Source organism: Schistocerca americana, chromosome 4 (assembly GCF_021461395.2).
Source record: "Schistocerca americana isolate TAMUIC-IGC-003095 chromosome 4, iqSchAmer2.1, whole genome shotgun sequence".
NCBI lineage: Eukaryota > Metazoa > Arthropoda > Insecta > Orthoptera > Acrididae > Schistocerca > Schistocerca americana.
The window spans coordinates 344914773-344932074 of NC_060122.1; the positions used below are offsets into that span (position 1 = coordinate 344914773).

The window sequence follows — 17302 nt, forward strand, 5'->3', positions numbered from 1 at the left end:
AGGTGAGAGGAAGGGTCCTGCGAGTGCCCCTGCCTGATGAAGCAGTGTTGGAAGAGCCTGACATAGGGCATCTAATCAAAAACTATATTTGGAGGGTTACCTGTCTATGAAGACTCATACGCACAAAGGGTCAGACTTGTCATGTCAAAACTTCCAATGAGTATTTTACCACTCATACTTAACACGACTGAAAACCCATATACTAAATTTAAGCTGCTGATACAAACTAGAAGTTACCTATACAAAATCACAAAAACGTGTATTTCCTGGTTTGGCATTTGCATCTCCGAGATGGATACCCCTCCATTTACTATCTGTCGTTACAGTGAGTGGACTGTAGATGATCGGGGGAATGTGGGCTGTCTCATCAAGGCAATACTCATAGAACAATAATCTGTTTTCACAGCTATGTTAACAAATAAGCTAATATTTGTTTTTGGAAGCATTTGCTGTTAATTTTGGGTAACCTTGAGGAACACATTGCTATAACCAAAAATCTTGCTCCAAAAATTGTTTTGTAAATTGAGTCTCATGGCATAGACAAACATTGAAATAGTGCATACATTTAGTTAGAAATAAAAATGAAACACTTTATGTGACAGACTATGGTTCACTGACATGAAGAAATTGAAGATAATTATTTTCATAAAATGACAGTCACACATTTGATTAGCAGCTGCCTCCAAAAGAAAAGTCAGGAGCTAAAATTTCATTCCTGGCCAAAGAATTGGCTGAATGAAGATGGAAATAAATGGCTACAAGCAGTAGACCTGAAGGACAAGTGGATGTGTGGCAGAATACAGGCTATGTCATACTCGAGTGGAAGCAGGGAACAGGAAGGGTAAGTGAAGAACAGGGACTAGCAAAGGTCAAGGCCAGGGGCTTATGTTCATGATTCTGCCCCCCCCCCCTCCCCCTGCCACACATGTACCAACTGCATCTAGCAGCTCTAACCTGCCTTTGCCTTGTTCCTGCATGTTCCCCCAGCAGAACTACACCATCCCCCACACCACCCTGCTTTCTTCAGCTCCTTGTCCCATGCTTTCTCCTCACACCCACAACCCACACTATATTGTTGCTCCCATTGGGCACTGTTATAACTCAGTCAGGTCACAGTGGCCAGAGACAGTGGTCTCATGTATGAGAGTTGTGCTTGTGTGAATGTCTGTGTGTGTTCTCTACTTCACAAGAAGGCCTTTTGGCCAAAAGCTAAAATGTATGGTGGTCGTTTTGTTGCAGCTGCCTGTGACTCAATGTATCTTCTGTATAATGAGTAACAATCTATCTGGACTTCCCATAGTGTGTATGTCTTCTGCTAGACAGAGAGTTTTTCTGGCACCGGCAGACATTTTCTGCATCATTAACAGAGAAAATGATTTTGGATAAATCAATGTAGTTTTCAGCCCACCACTCATATAATATCATTAAACTGCAATCACAGATATCAGTTTTCCTCTTCTTAGGTTTTAAACTCTGATGAACTGTGCATGGTACTACTCAGATACACTGACAATAGGAAGGACTCCTGCCTTATGTTACACTTTGTGTAAGTACCTGGATGAATGTCTGTGGATTATGGCACTATCAAATGTTATGTTTAATTAATGTAAATGACACACAAATAATACACATTTGGGACACTGTATTGGTATTTCATATTTTTACAAAATTTACAAGAAACAAAATTAATTTTGATGTTTTGGAAATCCCGTTTTTAATTAAAAAATGGTTCAAATGGCTCTGAGCACTATGGGACTTAACTTCTGAGGTCATCAGTCCCCTAGAACTTAGAACTACTTAAACCTAACTAACCTAAGGACATCACACACATCCATGCCCGAGGCAGGATTCGAACCTGCGACCGTAGCGGTCGCACGGTTCCAGACTGTAGCGCCTAGAACCGCTCGGCCACCCTGGCCAGCTTTTAATTAAATGTACTTCTTATCAATCTGGAAAGAGCATTCTGGATAAAAGATAACTGTACTTCTCTATGTATATTAAATTATGTTTTGACCACTTTCAAGTGGCAATTCAGTACTCCTCTCACAAATCAGCGACAAGGCAAGAGTGCACTGTGTAACACAGTGTGAGAATTCAGGGCTGTACACCTGGCAGTTTTAAATGCAAAAATCATGCAAAAATTGTCATACTTCTTATTTTCTCTCGACCAATTTCCAGCTCATGTCAGTAGCTGAAATTCTGCAGATGATGATTTTGCTAAGTTGACTAACAGCAGGAAAAAATCAAAACTTGTTTCAAGATGACAAGTCTGACCTTTTGCTTTTTAATAAAATATTCAGCGTATTGGGCAAGTGATTGCTAGTCACTGCAGATGTATCATCCACAGGTGGCTAGACCACTTTTTTAACATGACAGTTTGGTAACTATAAGAGATGAAGTAGTGTTGGTAGACAGTGGATCTTATATGGATGATGTCTTTATGGAGCCAGCAGGAAGGTGGAGGACAATGCTCTGGAAGGAGGCATACTAAGCCAAAGAGGAGCCACTGTTTGGCTAAGGTTCATTCAAGATATCTTCATGACATACACCAAGGCCAAGATGTTTTAGCCTACTTCCCCTACAGTATCAACATCTTCTGTCCTATTTATTACATATGACTCTCTTCAATTCAGCACACCAAGTAGCAGATGTTTCTTTTTGTTAATTTAAATCATGACTTGTTTCACACTGCAAAGCCGGCCGCGGTGGTCTTGCGGTCCTAGGTGCGCAGTCCGGAACCGTGCAATTGCTACGGTTGCAGGTTCGAATCCTGCCTCGGGCATGGATGTGTGTGATGTCCTTAGGTTAGTTAGGTTTAAGTAGTTCTAAGTTCTAGGGGACTGATGACCACAGCTGTTAAGTCCCATAGTGCTCAGAGCCACCACAATGCAAATGATTTTTCTTCATGGTGGGATCCACAGAATGTCATGGATGAATGAATGAATCAGTGCATATCACTAGGAAACAAGACTTATGTTGTATCTTAATAACATTGTTTATGTGCATTTATAAAGAAAGAAGGGTGCTACGATCTATTAAATATATCAAGAAGGCTGTGTACTTGCTGAGAGTTGCTTTGTAAGAAAATGCTATCCTGTTTTAACACACCTGTGCTATTGCATGGTTGCAGTTTTTCTTAACAAAGGTCAGTCCTTTGTCAACATAACCTTCATACAACTGCCTGACATAATCTTTAAGCTCAGGTGGCATTGGTGCACCAAGATTCTTCAGCCAAGTGTTTACATATGGCATATACTGCAATTCTTCAGGATCTATATAGACCATCCCACAGCGACTGACTGTAGCAGGGGAGGCCTGTGCTAAATCTTGCACCTCGAAGACCATGTGGACCCAAGGTGTGAGTTTTATACGTTCTGAGTTTGCCAAACATAACATTTTGTTGTCATCTAGGACAGTATTCATATTCTCAATCCAGACTGCATCTACTGGACCATCACAGATTACCCACTGATGTATTTCATCTTCACACTGTGAACATACAAAATATTTGGAAAAATTGTTGGTTAGTTCACAAAAAAGTAAGTAGAAGAAAACATATGATGGTAAGAAACAGAACTGAAAAGACACTATGTATCAGTACCTTACATCATTTAAACAAAGAGACAGTTTATATACAACAAGAAGGACAAATTGTACATAACTGAAAGCAACACACAATTCCATGTTTTTCATAATATGAGAAATTAAGAAAAATCTTGAAATTTGACAGGCTTTTCTGCAATTTGGTGTCTCTTGATTCCATACCAGTTATGACACAAAATTTGGCATTGCAATTTCCTTCAAACTGTAACAGTTACAGTTTCCAATAAGTGTATTGTTGGAGTGATCAATTTTTCTTATTGCACATAAGGAAGCACTACGCCCAGCAATCTTTATTGTGTTTTCCAAGAGCAAATTTCAGAAGCCCTGTAGTGGTTCACAGTTTTTTTGGCATCACATCACATGATAAAGTAAACATGCTACACTGAAAGATTCAGAATCCAAAGATAAACACTAGCTTCTTGTTGATTACCTGGACTCAGACTCTTTTGTTTGCAAAATCATTTCTTCCACTGCTGAGTGACAGGTAACAAGTTATCTTGGGATCATTTGTTATTCGTTTCACTTCCGTAATTTTTCAACACAGCAAAATTTATGTTTCAAACGACATTTATTTTAGGTGTAAATCAGATCACATGCCGTGTTTGTAGACGAAATTCGAGAGAGGAATCTCCTTCAGCCACATTGTTAATTATTTACTTAACTTGCAAATGATGTCAGTATCCAAGGGTGGCAATAACTATATAGTCTCAGTAGGTCCTGGGTTGTTGAAGTGATGTGGCAGAAGCTTATTAACAAATTTCCAGATTACGATGTGCTATTTTCATTTAACACAAATCAATTCACAGTTACACACACTGTCCAAAATCACAAGGCAAATATAAACTCCAAATGCACATAAAAGTTATTAACAGATCCATTGTTTTTCTAATCAGAACAAAACGAAAATCTTCACATCCTGTTCTCTCTCTGTGATACAGAATAGAGTCTGATGGAATTGGCTACAAGCAAGGATAGTATATACCTTGGGGATTGTTCTGGAAGCTTCCAGGAAGTTCTATATATCAGATTACTATCAAAGTAACTTTGTCTTAGCTATAAATTTACATTCCCCAAATATAAAATCTTTTACATATTTATGAAAATAACAGGTAATAACAGTACTGTAAAATAGGAGTGAATATTTCTAAAGTTATTGGTTTTCTTTTAAAATGGTAAATTAATCAGATATTGATTGTAAATCAGTAACTATATAAATACAACACAGGAAAAGATAGGTTGCTACTTTTTGTAAAGAAGACACATTAAGTTGCTGAGAGCTACAATTAAAAGACACTTATGTAAAGCTTTCAGCCAACGACTTCATCAACAAAAAAGAAACACACACCATTCATATGTGCAAGCAAGCACACACCATGTACACATCACATGATAGCCAACTCTACAGCTTGGACCAAAATGCAACTATCATGTGGGAGACAAGCAACAATCTGGAGGGGCAGGAAAGAGGAAGGGATAGTAGTGTACAGGTGGGGGGGGGGGGGGGGGGGGGAGATGAATTCTGTCTGGCAGAGTGTGCACAGACTTGAATGCCAACAGGTGCATGATCAGGAGGTTGTGCGACAGGGAGTCCCATAATCCCTCAACCTACTGACTCTGCGCCTGTTGTCATTCTTGTCCCTGGAGACTCTATCACAGAGCATTCGTCTACCTCACTCATCAGTACACTACCATCACTGCCACTTCTCCACCCCCTCCAGATTGCTGCTTACATCCCACATGGTAGATGGATTCTGGTCGAGTCAGGTGTGCGTGAGGTGTACTTGCTTGTGTGTATGAATGGTAGGTGTTTCTCTTTTGTTGATGAAGTCTGTGGCCAAAAGCTTTATACAACTGTATTTTAATTGTGCCTTGCTGCAACTTAACATGCCTTCTTTAAGATAAGTAGAAATCTATTTTTCCTGCAAAGTTGATATTCCTACATGGATTTCCCATTGTCTCACAATAAAAAATGCAGACAGATGATTTGAATGACTTAAAATATTTTGCAAAATAAGAATAAGTGATAATATTCTGTTTCATATGTCTTCACTAACATTTATGGGGAAACTAATTTTCATGGTATAATATAGAACAATAATTAATTATTGATATATAAAAGAAAAAATATGTAAGTAATATCAAACTTTACTAAGTCCAAAATCATGAATTAAATATTTGAAAAATGAAAATGAGTTCAAATATGGCCAAAACAGGCGGTATTATATATTTATGTTTGTGGGGAAGATATTCCAAAAGGGCTAATCTATTTAAAGACACAAATATTAATATCTGAAAAACATTGTGATATATGCTTTTGTTATTTGATTACTACTCAATGCAACAAAACATCAATTTTCTTGGGATAAGATAACTGCAAATATTCCTCACAACTGGCAAAATAGTACAGGTCATAAATACAGCCACAAAAGACCACCTGGGTCAAAAGCTGGATATGTTAGAAAAAACAAGGTTGCAGGCAAAAGACATTACAGAGTTATTATGCTGCTTATACATCATCAGTTGTTAAAACCATGAAAATAGAAATCTGGTGTTTCCATCTAACAAACCTTAACATGCAGTCTCACACCGCCGCAGTCGGACTCTGCAGACGATCCATCCTCGATCAAGTACGAAGACGTGCTCCCATCAACCTCACCACACGCCTCTTCTGCCAAAGACTGTTCGCCACCATTAGCTGGTTTCCCGACCTCGCCCCCTGTTTCATGCTGTGCAGGTTTAGCCCCCTCACCTCCAATGTCAGAGACACACAAACACCTACTATCAGTTTGTCCAGCAGCGTGCCGCCGCACCAAGTGAACGACGTTTCTATAGTGATGCTCGATGACTGAGTGCTCATTCTTTTGACAGATACTGAGGTTCCGCCACCAGACGGTCCCTTACACATCAACATTGCACACAACCTCACACTTCGGCGTGAGTGTGATTGAGCATCTCTATGTGCTTTCATTTCTATGGACGGCTCGAACCACAAACACGCATCCACTATGCTGTTGACTGCCCCACGCGCTTACTAACAGGTCAGCCGCCATCTCATCCGGCCACGGTGGCTGATTGACTATGAAGTGAACCTGCCTCTTGCTGCCCCGTCTGCACAACCCACCTTGTTCGAGATGGAAGTACCTATGGTGCACCTGCCTACACGCATGATTTCCACCGATGTCGATGCCCACATGCCCTCACCCTTGGACATCTGTAGTACTCCGTACTGCGGGGGGAGGGGGGGAGGTTGTGGATTTGATAGTTCATATCAACCACAAAACTTAATATCTGTGAACTCTATGTCTCTGTCGAGCCTCCATCTTAACATTACTTTAGTCAGTTCTTTGTTATACTTCATTCTGTATGGACGCAGTGTCAAGTGTAAACAAATATGAGCTACGACACATATGGGAATTAAGTTTTCTATATCCCGATTACCGATCCCATCCCCATACACTACACTTACTCACAGTAAAACACCTAAGTACCAGGGTGTAACACTTCATAGAATTCAGTTCCTCAGAAAGCACATAACAAAAACAGCCAAAAAATTGAAAACAAGAAACATCGTTCAAAAGCTATGAAATACACACACGAGAGCATTGGCATCCACCCTATGTTCTTGTGCTCTTAGTCTTTTCTTCTTAACCACTGAATATTGTGCTCAAGTTTTGCTAAACAGTCGATATGCACAAATAATAGGTGTCCACCAAAATAATTCCTTAAAAATGATTGCTGGTGTTATCAAATCAACACCTACAGAATGTCTGCCAGTACAAACCCACATTCCATCCCCTCAACTATGATACATAAATTACAAAAAATTATGGCTAATAAAAATCTGCCAGTTGATCAAGATGTCAGTGATACAAAGTTAGTTAGTTAGTTAGTTAGTTAGTTGGTTGTGTGTTCCATTGACCAATCGCACAATACGGTAGCCATTATGATGTGGAATGTGTCAAGTGCACAAGAAATGTACATATTAAACAAGGTGTTAAAGATTAATATTTCTATTATTTACCCCATTCCCTGAAATGGCACAACATGCATATACTACATTTATAGATTTATTTTCTCCTATTCAAGAATTCATCTATGGTATAGAAGGAGTTGTCAAGAAGATATGATTTCAGTTTATTTTTGAAGCTAATACTGATGTCTGTCAGACATTTTATTTCATCTGGCAATTTGTCAAAAGTCTTTATAGCAGCATATTTTACCCCTTTCTGTGCCAAAGATAGGTTGAGTAAAATATAGTATAAGTCTTTCTTTTTTCTGGTATTATAATCATGAATGTCACTGTTGTTTTTAAACTGATCCTTGTTGTTGAGAAGAAATTTCATTAGTGAGTAAATATACTGAGAGGCTGTTGTAAGAATTCCCAATCTTTTAAAAAGATGCCTACAAGATGCGTGACTATGAACCCCACACATTATTCTAACCACTTTCTTTTGTGCAGTGAATACTTTTTGACAAGTGTTGAGTTACCCCAAAATATTATTCTGTATGACATCAGAGAGTGAAAATATGCAAAGTATGTTAGCTTACTAATTCGTATATCCTCAAAATTGGCAATTATTCTGATTGCAAAAGTTGCTGAACATAGTCACTTTAGAAGATCCAAAATATGAATTTTCCTTTTAAGATTCTCACCTATATGTACACCCAAGAACTTAGTATGCTCTACCCTGTCATCATAGCTGACTCCATTCTAGATGGTCACTAACAATAACAGCAAGGGATTCTGTGGAAGATGAGTTCCACCTTACTAACGCATGGACTGAAGAATGGCCTGGATGACAAAAGAAACAACTTGCCTTGTATCACCCAAAAACCACCACAATTTGACTTGACACACAAAACATGGTCAATGCTAAACAAATTTGATAGCCAACAAGGCAGTTGTACATATTTTTTTATAAGTGGAGTAATCAAGTAAGGCAACCATTCCCATTATGTGATTGTGGGGAGCCACAGGCCATCAGACACATCACTAAAGAAGACTCCACAAGACCAGACAATGGTAGATCAGAAGACTTCATGCTGGCACTTGAAAGTCAATAGATTACATATATGCTGTAGATGTTTCTCTGTAAGATTTGAAGTTGTCAATATTATACTCTACACACGTAACTTTTTTTTTTTTCCAATTTGTCAGAAAGCCATGTAATAAGTATAGTGAAGCACCAAAGAAATTGGTATAGGCATGCATATTCAAAATACAGAGACACGTAAACAGGCAGAATACACCACTGTGGTCAGTAACACCTATATAAGACAAGAGGTGTCTGGCACAGTTGTTAGTTTGATTACCACTGCTACAATGGCAGGTTATCAAGATTTAAGTTAGTTTGATTGTGGTGGAATAGTCGGCACATGAGCGATGGGACACAGTATCTCTGACCATTTTATGGGTGTACTGTGAATATCGGGAATCAGGTGAAACATCAAATCTCTGACCTCTCAAAAAGATCCTGCAAGAACAGGACCAACAATGCCCGAAGAGAATTGTTCAATTTGAGGGAAGTGCAACCCTTCCGCAAAATGCAGCAGATTTCAATTCTGGGCCACCAACAAGTGTCAGCATGTCAACCATTCGATGAAACATCATTGATATGGGTTATCAGAGCCAAGGGGCCACTCGTGTACCCTTGATAACTGCACAACGCGTAACTTTATGCCTCACCTGGGTTTGTCAACACTGACACTGGACTGTTGATGACTGGAAACATGTTGGCTAGTCAGGTGGGTCTCATTTCAAATTGTATCCAGTGGATGGACGTGTCTGGGTATAGAGACAATCTCATGAATCCATGGACCCTGCATTTCAGCAGAGAACTGTTCAAGCTGGTGGAGGCTCTGTAATGGTGTAAGGTGTGTGCAGTTTGAGTGATACTGAACTCCTGATATGTCTAGATATGGCTCTTAGAGGTGACACAAATGTAACCACCCTGTCTGATCACCTGCATCCATTCATGTCCACTTGGGCAATTCCAGCAGGACAATGCAACACCCAACATGTCCAGAATTGCTACAGAGTGGCTCCAGGAATACTTTTCTGAGTTTAAACACTTCCGCTTGTCACCAAACTCACCAGACATGAACATTACTGAGCATATCTGGGATGTCTTGCAATGTGCTGTTCAGAAGAGATCTTCACCCTCTTGTACTCTTATAGATTTATGGAAGCCCTACAGGATTCATGGTGTTAATTCCCTCCAGTACTGCTTCAGACATTAGTAGAGTCCACACCACAATGTGTTGCAGCACTTCTGCATGATCATGGGGGCCCTACACGATATCAGGCCTGTGTACCAGTATCTTTAGCTATTCAGTGTTAACAAATTCTGGATCAAATACTTAAAAAATGAAGTATGTCAGGGCTTGTAAATAAAGGTGGTAGTACCACAGGTAAAATAATTTGCCATGGTTTTATTATTACTTCTTTGAGGTACTCCTTATATGAAGTTCATCAGCAGCCAATCCTACATCATAAAAGATGTTACATGGAGCTCTAAAGTGCAAAGGAGGACCTCATAGTACCATATCATGGGTATTGTCAATGAAGATGATGTATAGCAATGTCAATAACAAAATATGTTAAGATCTCATGCACAGCTCTAGTTTTCAGTCGGAGACTAATATCTGCTCAAGACGTGTTTACTCTTGTATCAGTACTAAAAGACAATAGTATCTGCCATCATAATTTTTTTCCACTTTAAGACTGCTAAATTATTGTGAGACAGTAGCAACATACCTGAACAGCAGTGCGAACCATGATTCCTAAGAGGCCATCTCTCCATTCCATTGTTAGTAAATTCACTTCACCATAAAGCTCTCCTAAAGTTACAGATTTGGGATTTAATACATATGTTATTACAGGCCGATAAACAGGCCCTGGTACACCATCAGCATGTAGTCTAGTGAGGGTATCTTTCAGTACCTTAAAAAAGGACATAAATTACATGTTTTTTTTCTCAAAGAAGCAATTACTATTAAGTCCAATTTATTGCAAACTTAGAACTTTATCGTTGCAAAATATGTTACAAAACACACACACACACACACACACACACACACACATGCACAGAGGGGGCGGGGAAGGGAGGGGAGGGGAGGGGAGGTAAGGAGAGAGGTAGAGAGAGAGGGAGAGAGAGAGAGGGAGGGAGGGAAAAAGAGAGAGCAATGGTCTAAGAGATTTTAATTATTCTTTTGTCATTATAGACACTGGCTGATATTGGAAATCATACACATATCATGGAAATCCTGGGCATATCACTGGATGATCTTGGAAATCATAGGTACATTATAGCTGACTTGGTTGGTTCGTTGATTTCTGGGAGGGACCAAACAGCAGGGTCATTGGTCCCATCGGATTAGGGAAGGATGGGGAAGGAAGTTAGCCATTTCCTTTCAAAGGAACCGTTCCAGTATTTGCCTGAAGTAATTTAGGGAAATCACGGAAAACCTAAATCAGCATGGCCGGACATGGGTTTGAACCATCATCCTCCTGAATGTGAGTCCAGTGTGCTATAGCCAATGAGCTTCCATGTTACCTAATACATGGCATGTGTAACACAGTACTGTATTTTGAAACTAGGTATGATTTGATTTTTTAAATTAATTTATTTTAATTTGTATTATGTTATCCAATCTGCTATAAGAACAGGAAATGTAGGCACGCAAATGAGCCACAAAAAGTGTGTCAGTCTCCAGGAAATCATACCTCAAGTCACACAGCAAGCATTTTTATTGTGTGGTAAAAGACATTATAGTTCAAAAATATCAGGTTTTAGATACCAGTTACAGCTGTCGGAAGGAACCTGGAAGTGCACAATTGGAAGCCCCTTAAAATATTAAATATATTGTTGGTCCATTATATAAAACTCAGTATATGATTTTACAATGATCAAATTATTGTGCCATAATCAATAAGATATACCTCACAAATTAAAAATATGCAAAAAATTCAATTTTTGAGATGAAGACTTTTCATGACAATGATTATCACTTCAAATACTGTCATAATAAGAAATAAAAGATATATGCATTTTCATTTAGTGTCACACAAGAGTTGAAATCTTCCACTTAAACATGGAGTGATCAGTTTAGTTATTCTCAGGGTCAATATCAATGACTGAATAAAAAATCTTATACATCAGTGTTCATATTGCAGGTCTTTTTTGGCTGCCATCATGTGTCATTGTTGCCATGATCAGATGTCAATTTTGTAGCAACCACAGTCATCACCAGTTATCTGTATTGCAATTCTCCTACTAGCCTGTCACTGATGTGATCATCAGCTGTAATCTGTGTGGTAGGCAACTTCATTGCATGAAATGCCTCTGTGTTTCTGCTAACTACTCAGCTGTCTTCTGCCACCTTCACTGTACTTTATATATTTGCTTTCATGGCCGTACCATAACCTTCAAAATTCATCATCTATTTAACAGTCAATCTATACTCTTGTACTGCGACCAGAAATGGATGATTCTACAACAGATGGTTCAGAAGTTATATATGTGCTCATGTACTCCACACATACAGCTTTATTCCATATTCATTGGGTCCACCTGTAATTCCATCACCTACCTAACTCATGGACAGGGCAGTATATATATATATATATATATATATATATATATATATATATATATATATATATATATATATATATGTCTGCTTGTGTCTGTGTATGTGCAGATGGATATGAGTGAGTGTGCGAGTGTATACCTGTCCTTTTTTCCCCCTAAGGTAAGTCTTTCCGCTCCCGGGATTGGAATGACTCCTTACCCTCTCCCTTAAAATCCACATCCTTTCGTCTTTCCCTCTCCTTCCCTCTTTCCTGATGAGGCAACAGTTTGTTGCGAAAGCTTGAATTTTGTGTGTATATTTGTGTTTGCTTGTGTGTCTATCGACGTGCCAGCGCTTTCGTTTGGTAAGTCACATCATCTTTGTTTTTAGGTGTATATATATATATATATATATATATATATATATATGATGTCTGCTTGTGTCTGTATATGTGTGGATGGATATGTGTGTGTGTGCGAGTGTATACCCGTCCTTTTTTCCCCCCTAAGGTAAGTCTTTCCGCTCCCGGGATTGGAATGACTCCTTACCCTCTCCCTTAAAACCCACATCCTTTCATCTTTCCCTCTCCTTCCCTCTTTCCTGATGAGGCAACAGTTTGTTGCGAAAGCTTGAATTTTGTGTGTATGTTTGTGTTTGTTTGTGTGTCTGTCGACCTGCCAGCACTTTCATTTGGTAAGTCACATCATCTTTGTTTTTAAGAGGGAAACCTTCCACATTTTATATATATATATATATATATATATATATATATATATATATATATATATATATATATATATATACGAAGATGCTGTTACTTACCAAACGAAAGCGTTGGTATGTTGATAGGAGACAATAAAAAACACACAAACACACACACAAATTTCAAGCTTTCACAAGGTTGCTTCATCAGGAAAGAGGGAAGGAGAGGGAAAGACGAAAGGATGTGGGTTTAAGGGAGAGGGTAAGGAGCAATTCCAATCCTGGGAGCGGAAAGACTTACCTTAGGGGAAAAAGGGGCAGGTATACACTCGCACACACACACATCCGTCTGCACATATACAGACACAAGCAGACTAATTATTGTATGTCTGCTTGTGTCTGTATATGTGCAAATGATGCCACAGCTCTCCTACCATTGGCACCACTAACACCAGCTGTACCTCCACCATTTGAACTATACTAATCGAGAGCAGAAAAATCATCTCCAGCAGTAACAGGTGCACAAGCACCATACATAGCAGTCACATTAACACCACCATCATCTACACCAACCCGGCCACACTTGGCTCACCATCTTCATATCATATTTGACTGACCATGCACCAGGTAAGACATCCCACAGCAACAGACCCTGTTCCTTTTAATGGAAACTAGGCCCATCATCTCTCAAGTGTCTCTCCACTTCACTCCTTTGTTAGGCCTGAACCACGTCTTTGCAGTTGGAAAAGTTGAACCATGAATGATGTGTCTCACTTAGAGCTAGTTTCCTTCCTTAGATCTCATTGATCATACGTCTCCATGGAAGTTTTTTATGTGCTACCTGTACACTTGAAGATAAAGATGATTCTGTATTCAGTGAGAAGCATGGCTTTTATAACCAATTGCCCCAAGGCAATCTGACCCATTACTGTTAAAACAAACCTGCATATATCATAAATCAGCTCTTGCATATTATTCTGAGCAAGATTATGCTCCCTATTGTGCTAAAAATATCATCAGTGGTTTGCAGTGGGCTGTGTCATCTCTTATGGGATTGGGAGATAGGCTAGTTGTGGTGGCTGAGTGGTTCTAAGTGCTTCAGTCCAGAACTGCATGACTGCTACAGCCGCAGGTTCGAATCCTGCCTCAGGCATGGATGTGTGTGATGTCCTTAGTTTAGTTAGGTTTAAGTAGTTCTAAGTTCTAGGGGACTGATGACCTCCGATGTTAAGTCCCATACTTCTCAGAGACATTTGAACCATTTGATTGGAAGATAATGGGTTTAAAACAAATGAGGGCAATGGAAAACGCAATTTTTGATAAAGTATTGAGAATTACTTTGATATTTGTTGGTGTTGTTTTCGTTTTTGCTTCTATGTTATTAGCGCCTATAAATATTTTTTGTTCATAAGTGAACTTTAAAATGAAGAAAACCTTTAATTTCCTCATTCTGAGGTGATCTGTGATAATAGATTAGTGAAGATAACTTCTTTCCCAAGATTACTAACATGTACATTACTTAGAAGTGCTGTTGTAATAATTATTTAGTTTCTGCAGATAATAATTATTTAGCAATAATTGTTTAACTATACCTTTAGAGCTCTTCCACTTTATTAGCATTCACACCATACTATAATTACAGTGTACAGATAGGCTATGTCTGAGAAGTTGGTGATCACATTGTCAATCTACTGCTAATACACTGAATTTAGTATGTCCCACTATTGCTGTGGTTATTCCTTTTTGATTCACATGTTTTTCACTCAGGGTTTTCTGCAGCCTTGCTGGTAACTCTCCACATCGTTACAAAAATTTTTTAACAAAATTTTGTACTTTTAGTATGTTACTATTTGGGTATGTTGTTATTTGAGTACATTGTTGTTACTTTGGACATAATTACAGCTTACACTGCTATTAAATGACATTGTAGAAGCCCAGGTTGCCCAAATGACTTTGTGCAAGCCCATCTTATAATTACGCTTCCACATTTTATTACAAAATTTTTACTACATTATGATCTGAATACATCTGTCAATTTCTATACAGGTACATTACATAATTAAAGCTATAAGAAAAATATTTTAGAGTCTAATTTAACTATTAATTGGCCATAATCGTGTAAAAAGGTCTTTTTTGATATTTTCTCTGCATTTTAGCTAGTACTCTGTAACATGTGGGTAGTCCCAAAAGTAAGGTCTCCTATTGTTTCATAAGTACATAGACCTGTTTATTCCTACAATGGTTCACCTTGAAAGAACCTCTGTGTGTTCAAATTTCTTCTTCAGCTCCAATAAACTGAAATAACTTACTATTGTTCAAGTTACAATGTAAATTTTCACCTTGCCCATGTTGTCATAATACAGTCTGGGTGACAACTGAAATTTTGTTAATTGCATGTACAGATGTGGAACACACTGGGCTACTCTAACTCGAAAAACTCCTTCACTCTGGCAGCATGCACTGTAGGATACTTATTTCATTTCATACTGATTTCTAAATTAGGTACCTTCATTCGTACTACAGTGTATGGACCTTGCCACTGTGTATCTAATTTAAGGAACCTGCCTGATCACAGGCTCTCATCAAACAACAGAACTATATTGCCAAAATGGAACTGCTTCAGATTCTGTGTTTTATCATAATACTCTGTGTTCCTTATCTTGCACTGTGCATTCTGTTTTCTCTCAAGCATTAGTGCATCTCTTCCAAGCACTCCTACAGCTCTACTACATAATCATCAAAAGTATAAATCATTCAAATTTTTGTGATATCTCAGGAATGTTATGTACTCTCTCAAAGAACAGTTCAGGTGCCATATATCCCACTGCACTGCGCACTATCACATTGCACACAAAAAACCCGTATGGAACTGTTGTTGTTGTGGTCTTCAGTCCTGAGACTGGTTTGATGCAGCTCTCCATGCTACTCTATCCTGTGCAAGCTTTTTCATCTCCCAGTACCTACTGCAACCTACATCCTTCTGAATCTGCTTAGTGTATTCATCTCTTGGTCTCCCTCTACGATTTTTACCCTCCACGCTGCCCTCCAATACTAAATTGGTGATCCCTTGATGCCTCAGAACATGTCCTACCAACCGATCCCTTCTTCTGGTCAAGTTGTGCCACAAACTTCTCTTCTCCCCAATCCTATTCAATACTTCCTCATTAGTTATGTGATCTACCCATCTAATCTTCAGCATTCTTCTGTAGCACCACATTTCGAAAGCCTCTATTCTCTTCTTGTCCAAACTATTTATCGTCCATGTTTCACTTCCATACATGGCTACACTCCATACGAATACTTTCAGAAATGACTTCCTGACACTTAAATCAATACTGGATGTTAACAAATTTCTCTTCTTCAGAAACGCTTTCCTTGCCATTGCCAGCCTACCTTTTATATCCTCTCTACTTCGACCATCATCAGTTATTTTGCTCCCCAAATAGCAAAACTCCTTCACTACTTTAAGTGCCTCATTCCCTAATCTAATTCCCTCAGCATCACCCGACTTAATTAGACTACATTCCATTATCCTTGTTTTGCTTTTGTTGATGTTCATCTTATATCCTCCTTTCAAGACACTGTCCAGTCCATTCAACTGCTCTTCCAAGTCCTTTGCTGTCTCTGACAGAATTACAATGTCATCGGCGAACCTCAAAGTTTTTATTTCTTCTCCATGGATTTTAATACCTACTCCGAATTTTTCTTTTGTTTCCATTACTGCTTGCTCAATATACAGATTGAACAACATCGGGGAGAGGCTACAACCCTGTCTTACTCCCTTCCCAACCACTGCTTCCCTTTCATGTCCCTCGACTCTTATAACTGCCATCTGGTTTCTGTACAAATTGTAAATAGCCTTTCGCTCCCTGTATTTTACCCCTGCCACCTTTAGAATTTGAAAGAGAGTATTCCAGTCAACATTGTCAAAAGCTTTCTCTAAGTCTACAAATGCTAGAAACGTAGGTTTGCCTTTCCTTAATCTTTCTTCTAAGATAAGTCGTAAGGTCAGTATTGCCTCACGTGTTCCAGTGTTTCTACGGAATCCAAACTGATCTTCCCCAAGGTTGGCTTCTACTAGTTTTTCCATTCGTCTGTAAAGAATTCGTGTTAGTATTTTGCAGCTGTGACTTATTAAGCTGATAGTTCGGTAATTTTCACATCTGTCAACACCTGCTTTCTTTGGGATTGGAATTATTATATTCTTCTTGAAGTCTGAGGGTATTTCGCTTGTCTCATACATCTTCCTCACCAGATGGTAGAGTTTTGTCAAGACCGGCTCTCCCACGGCCGTCAGTAGTTCCAATGGAATATTGTCTACTCCGGGGGCTTTGTTTCGACTCAGGTCTTTCAGTGCTCTGTCAAACTCTTCACGCAGTATCATATCTCCCATTTCATCTTCATCTACATCCTCTTCCATTTC

General features: G+C 38.9%; 1 protein-coding gene across 1 annotated transcript in view; it reads right to left on the bottom strand.

Annotated features, from left to right (window-relative positions):
- Positions 1–17302, bottom strand: part of LOC124613475 (dynein axonemal heavy chain 6-like) — a 984594-nt gene that overhangs the window by 567248 nt on the left and 400044 nt on the right. Inside the window, exons 89-90 of the mRNA XM_047142181.1 lie at positions 10361–10546; positions 3109–3489 (exon numbers count right to left, since the gene is read on the bottom strand). Of these exons, the coding sequence (XP_046998137.1) occupies positions 3109–3489; positions 10361–10546 (567 nt within the window). The remainder of the gene's footprint in view (positions 1–3108; positions 3490–10360; positions 10547–17302) is intronic.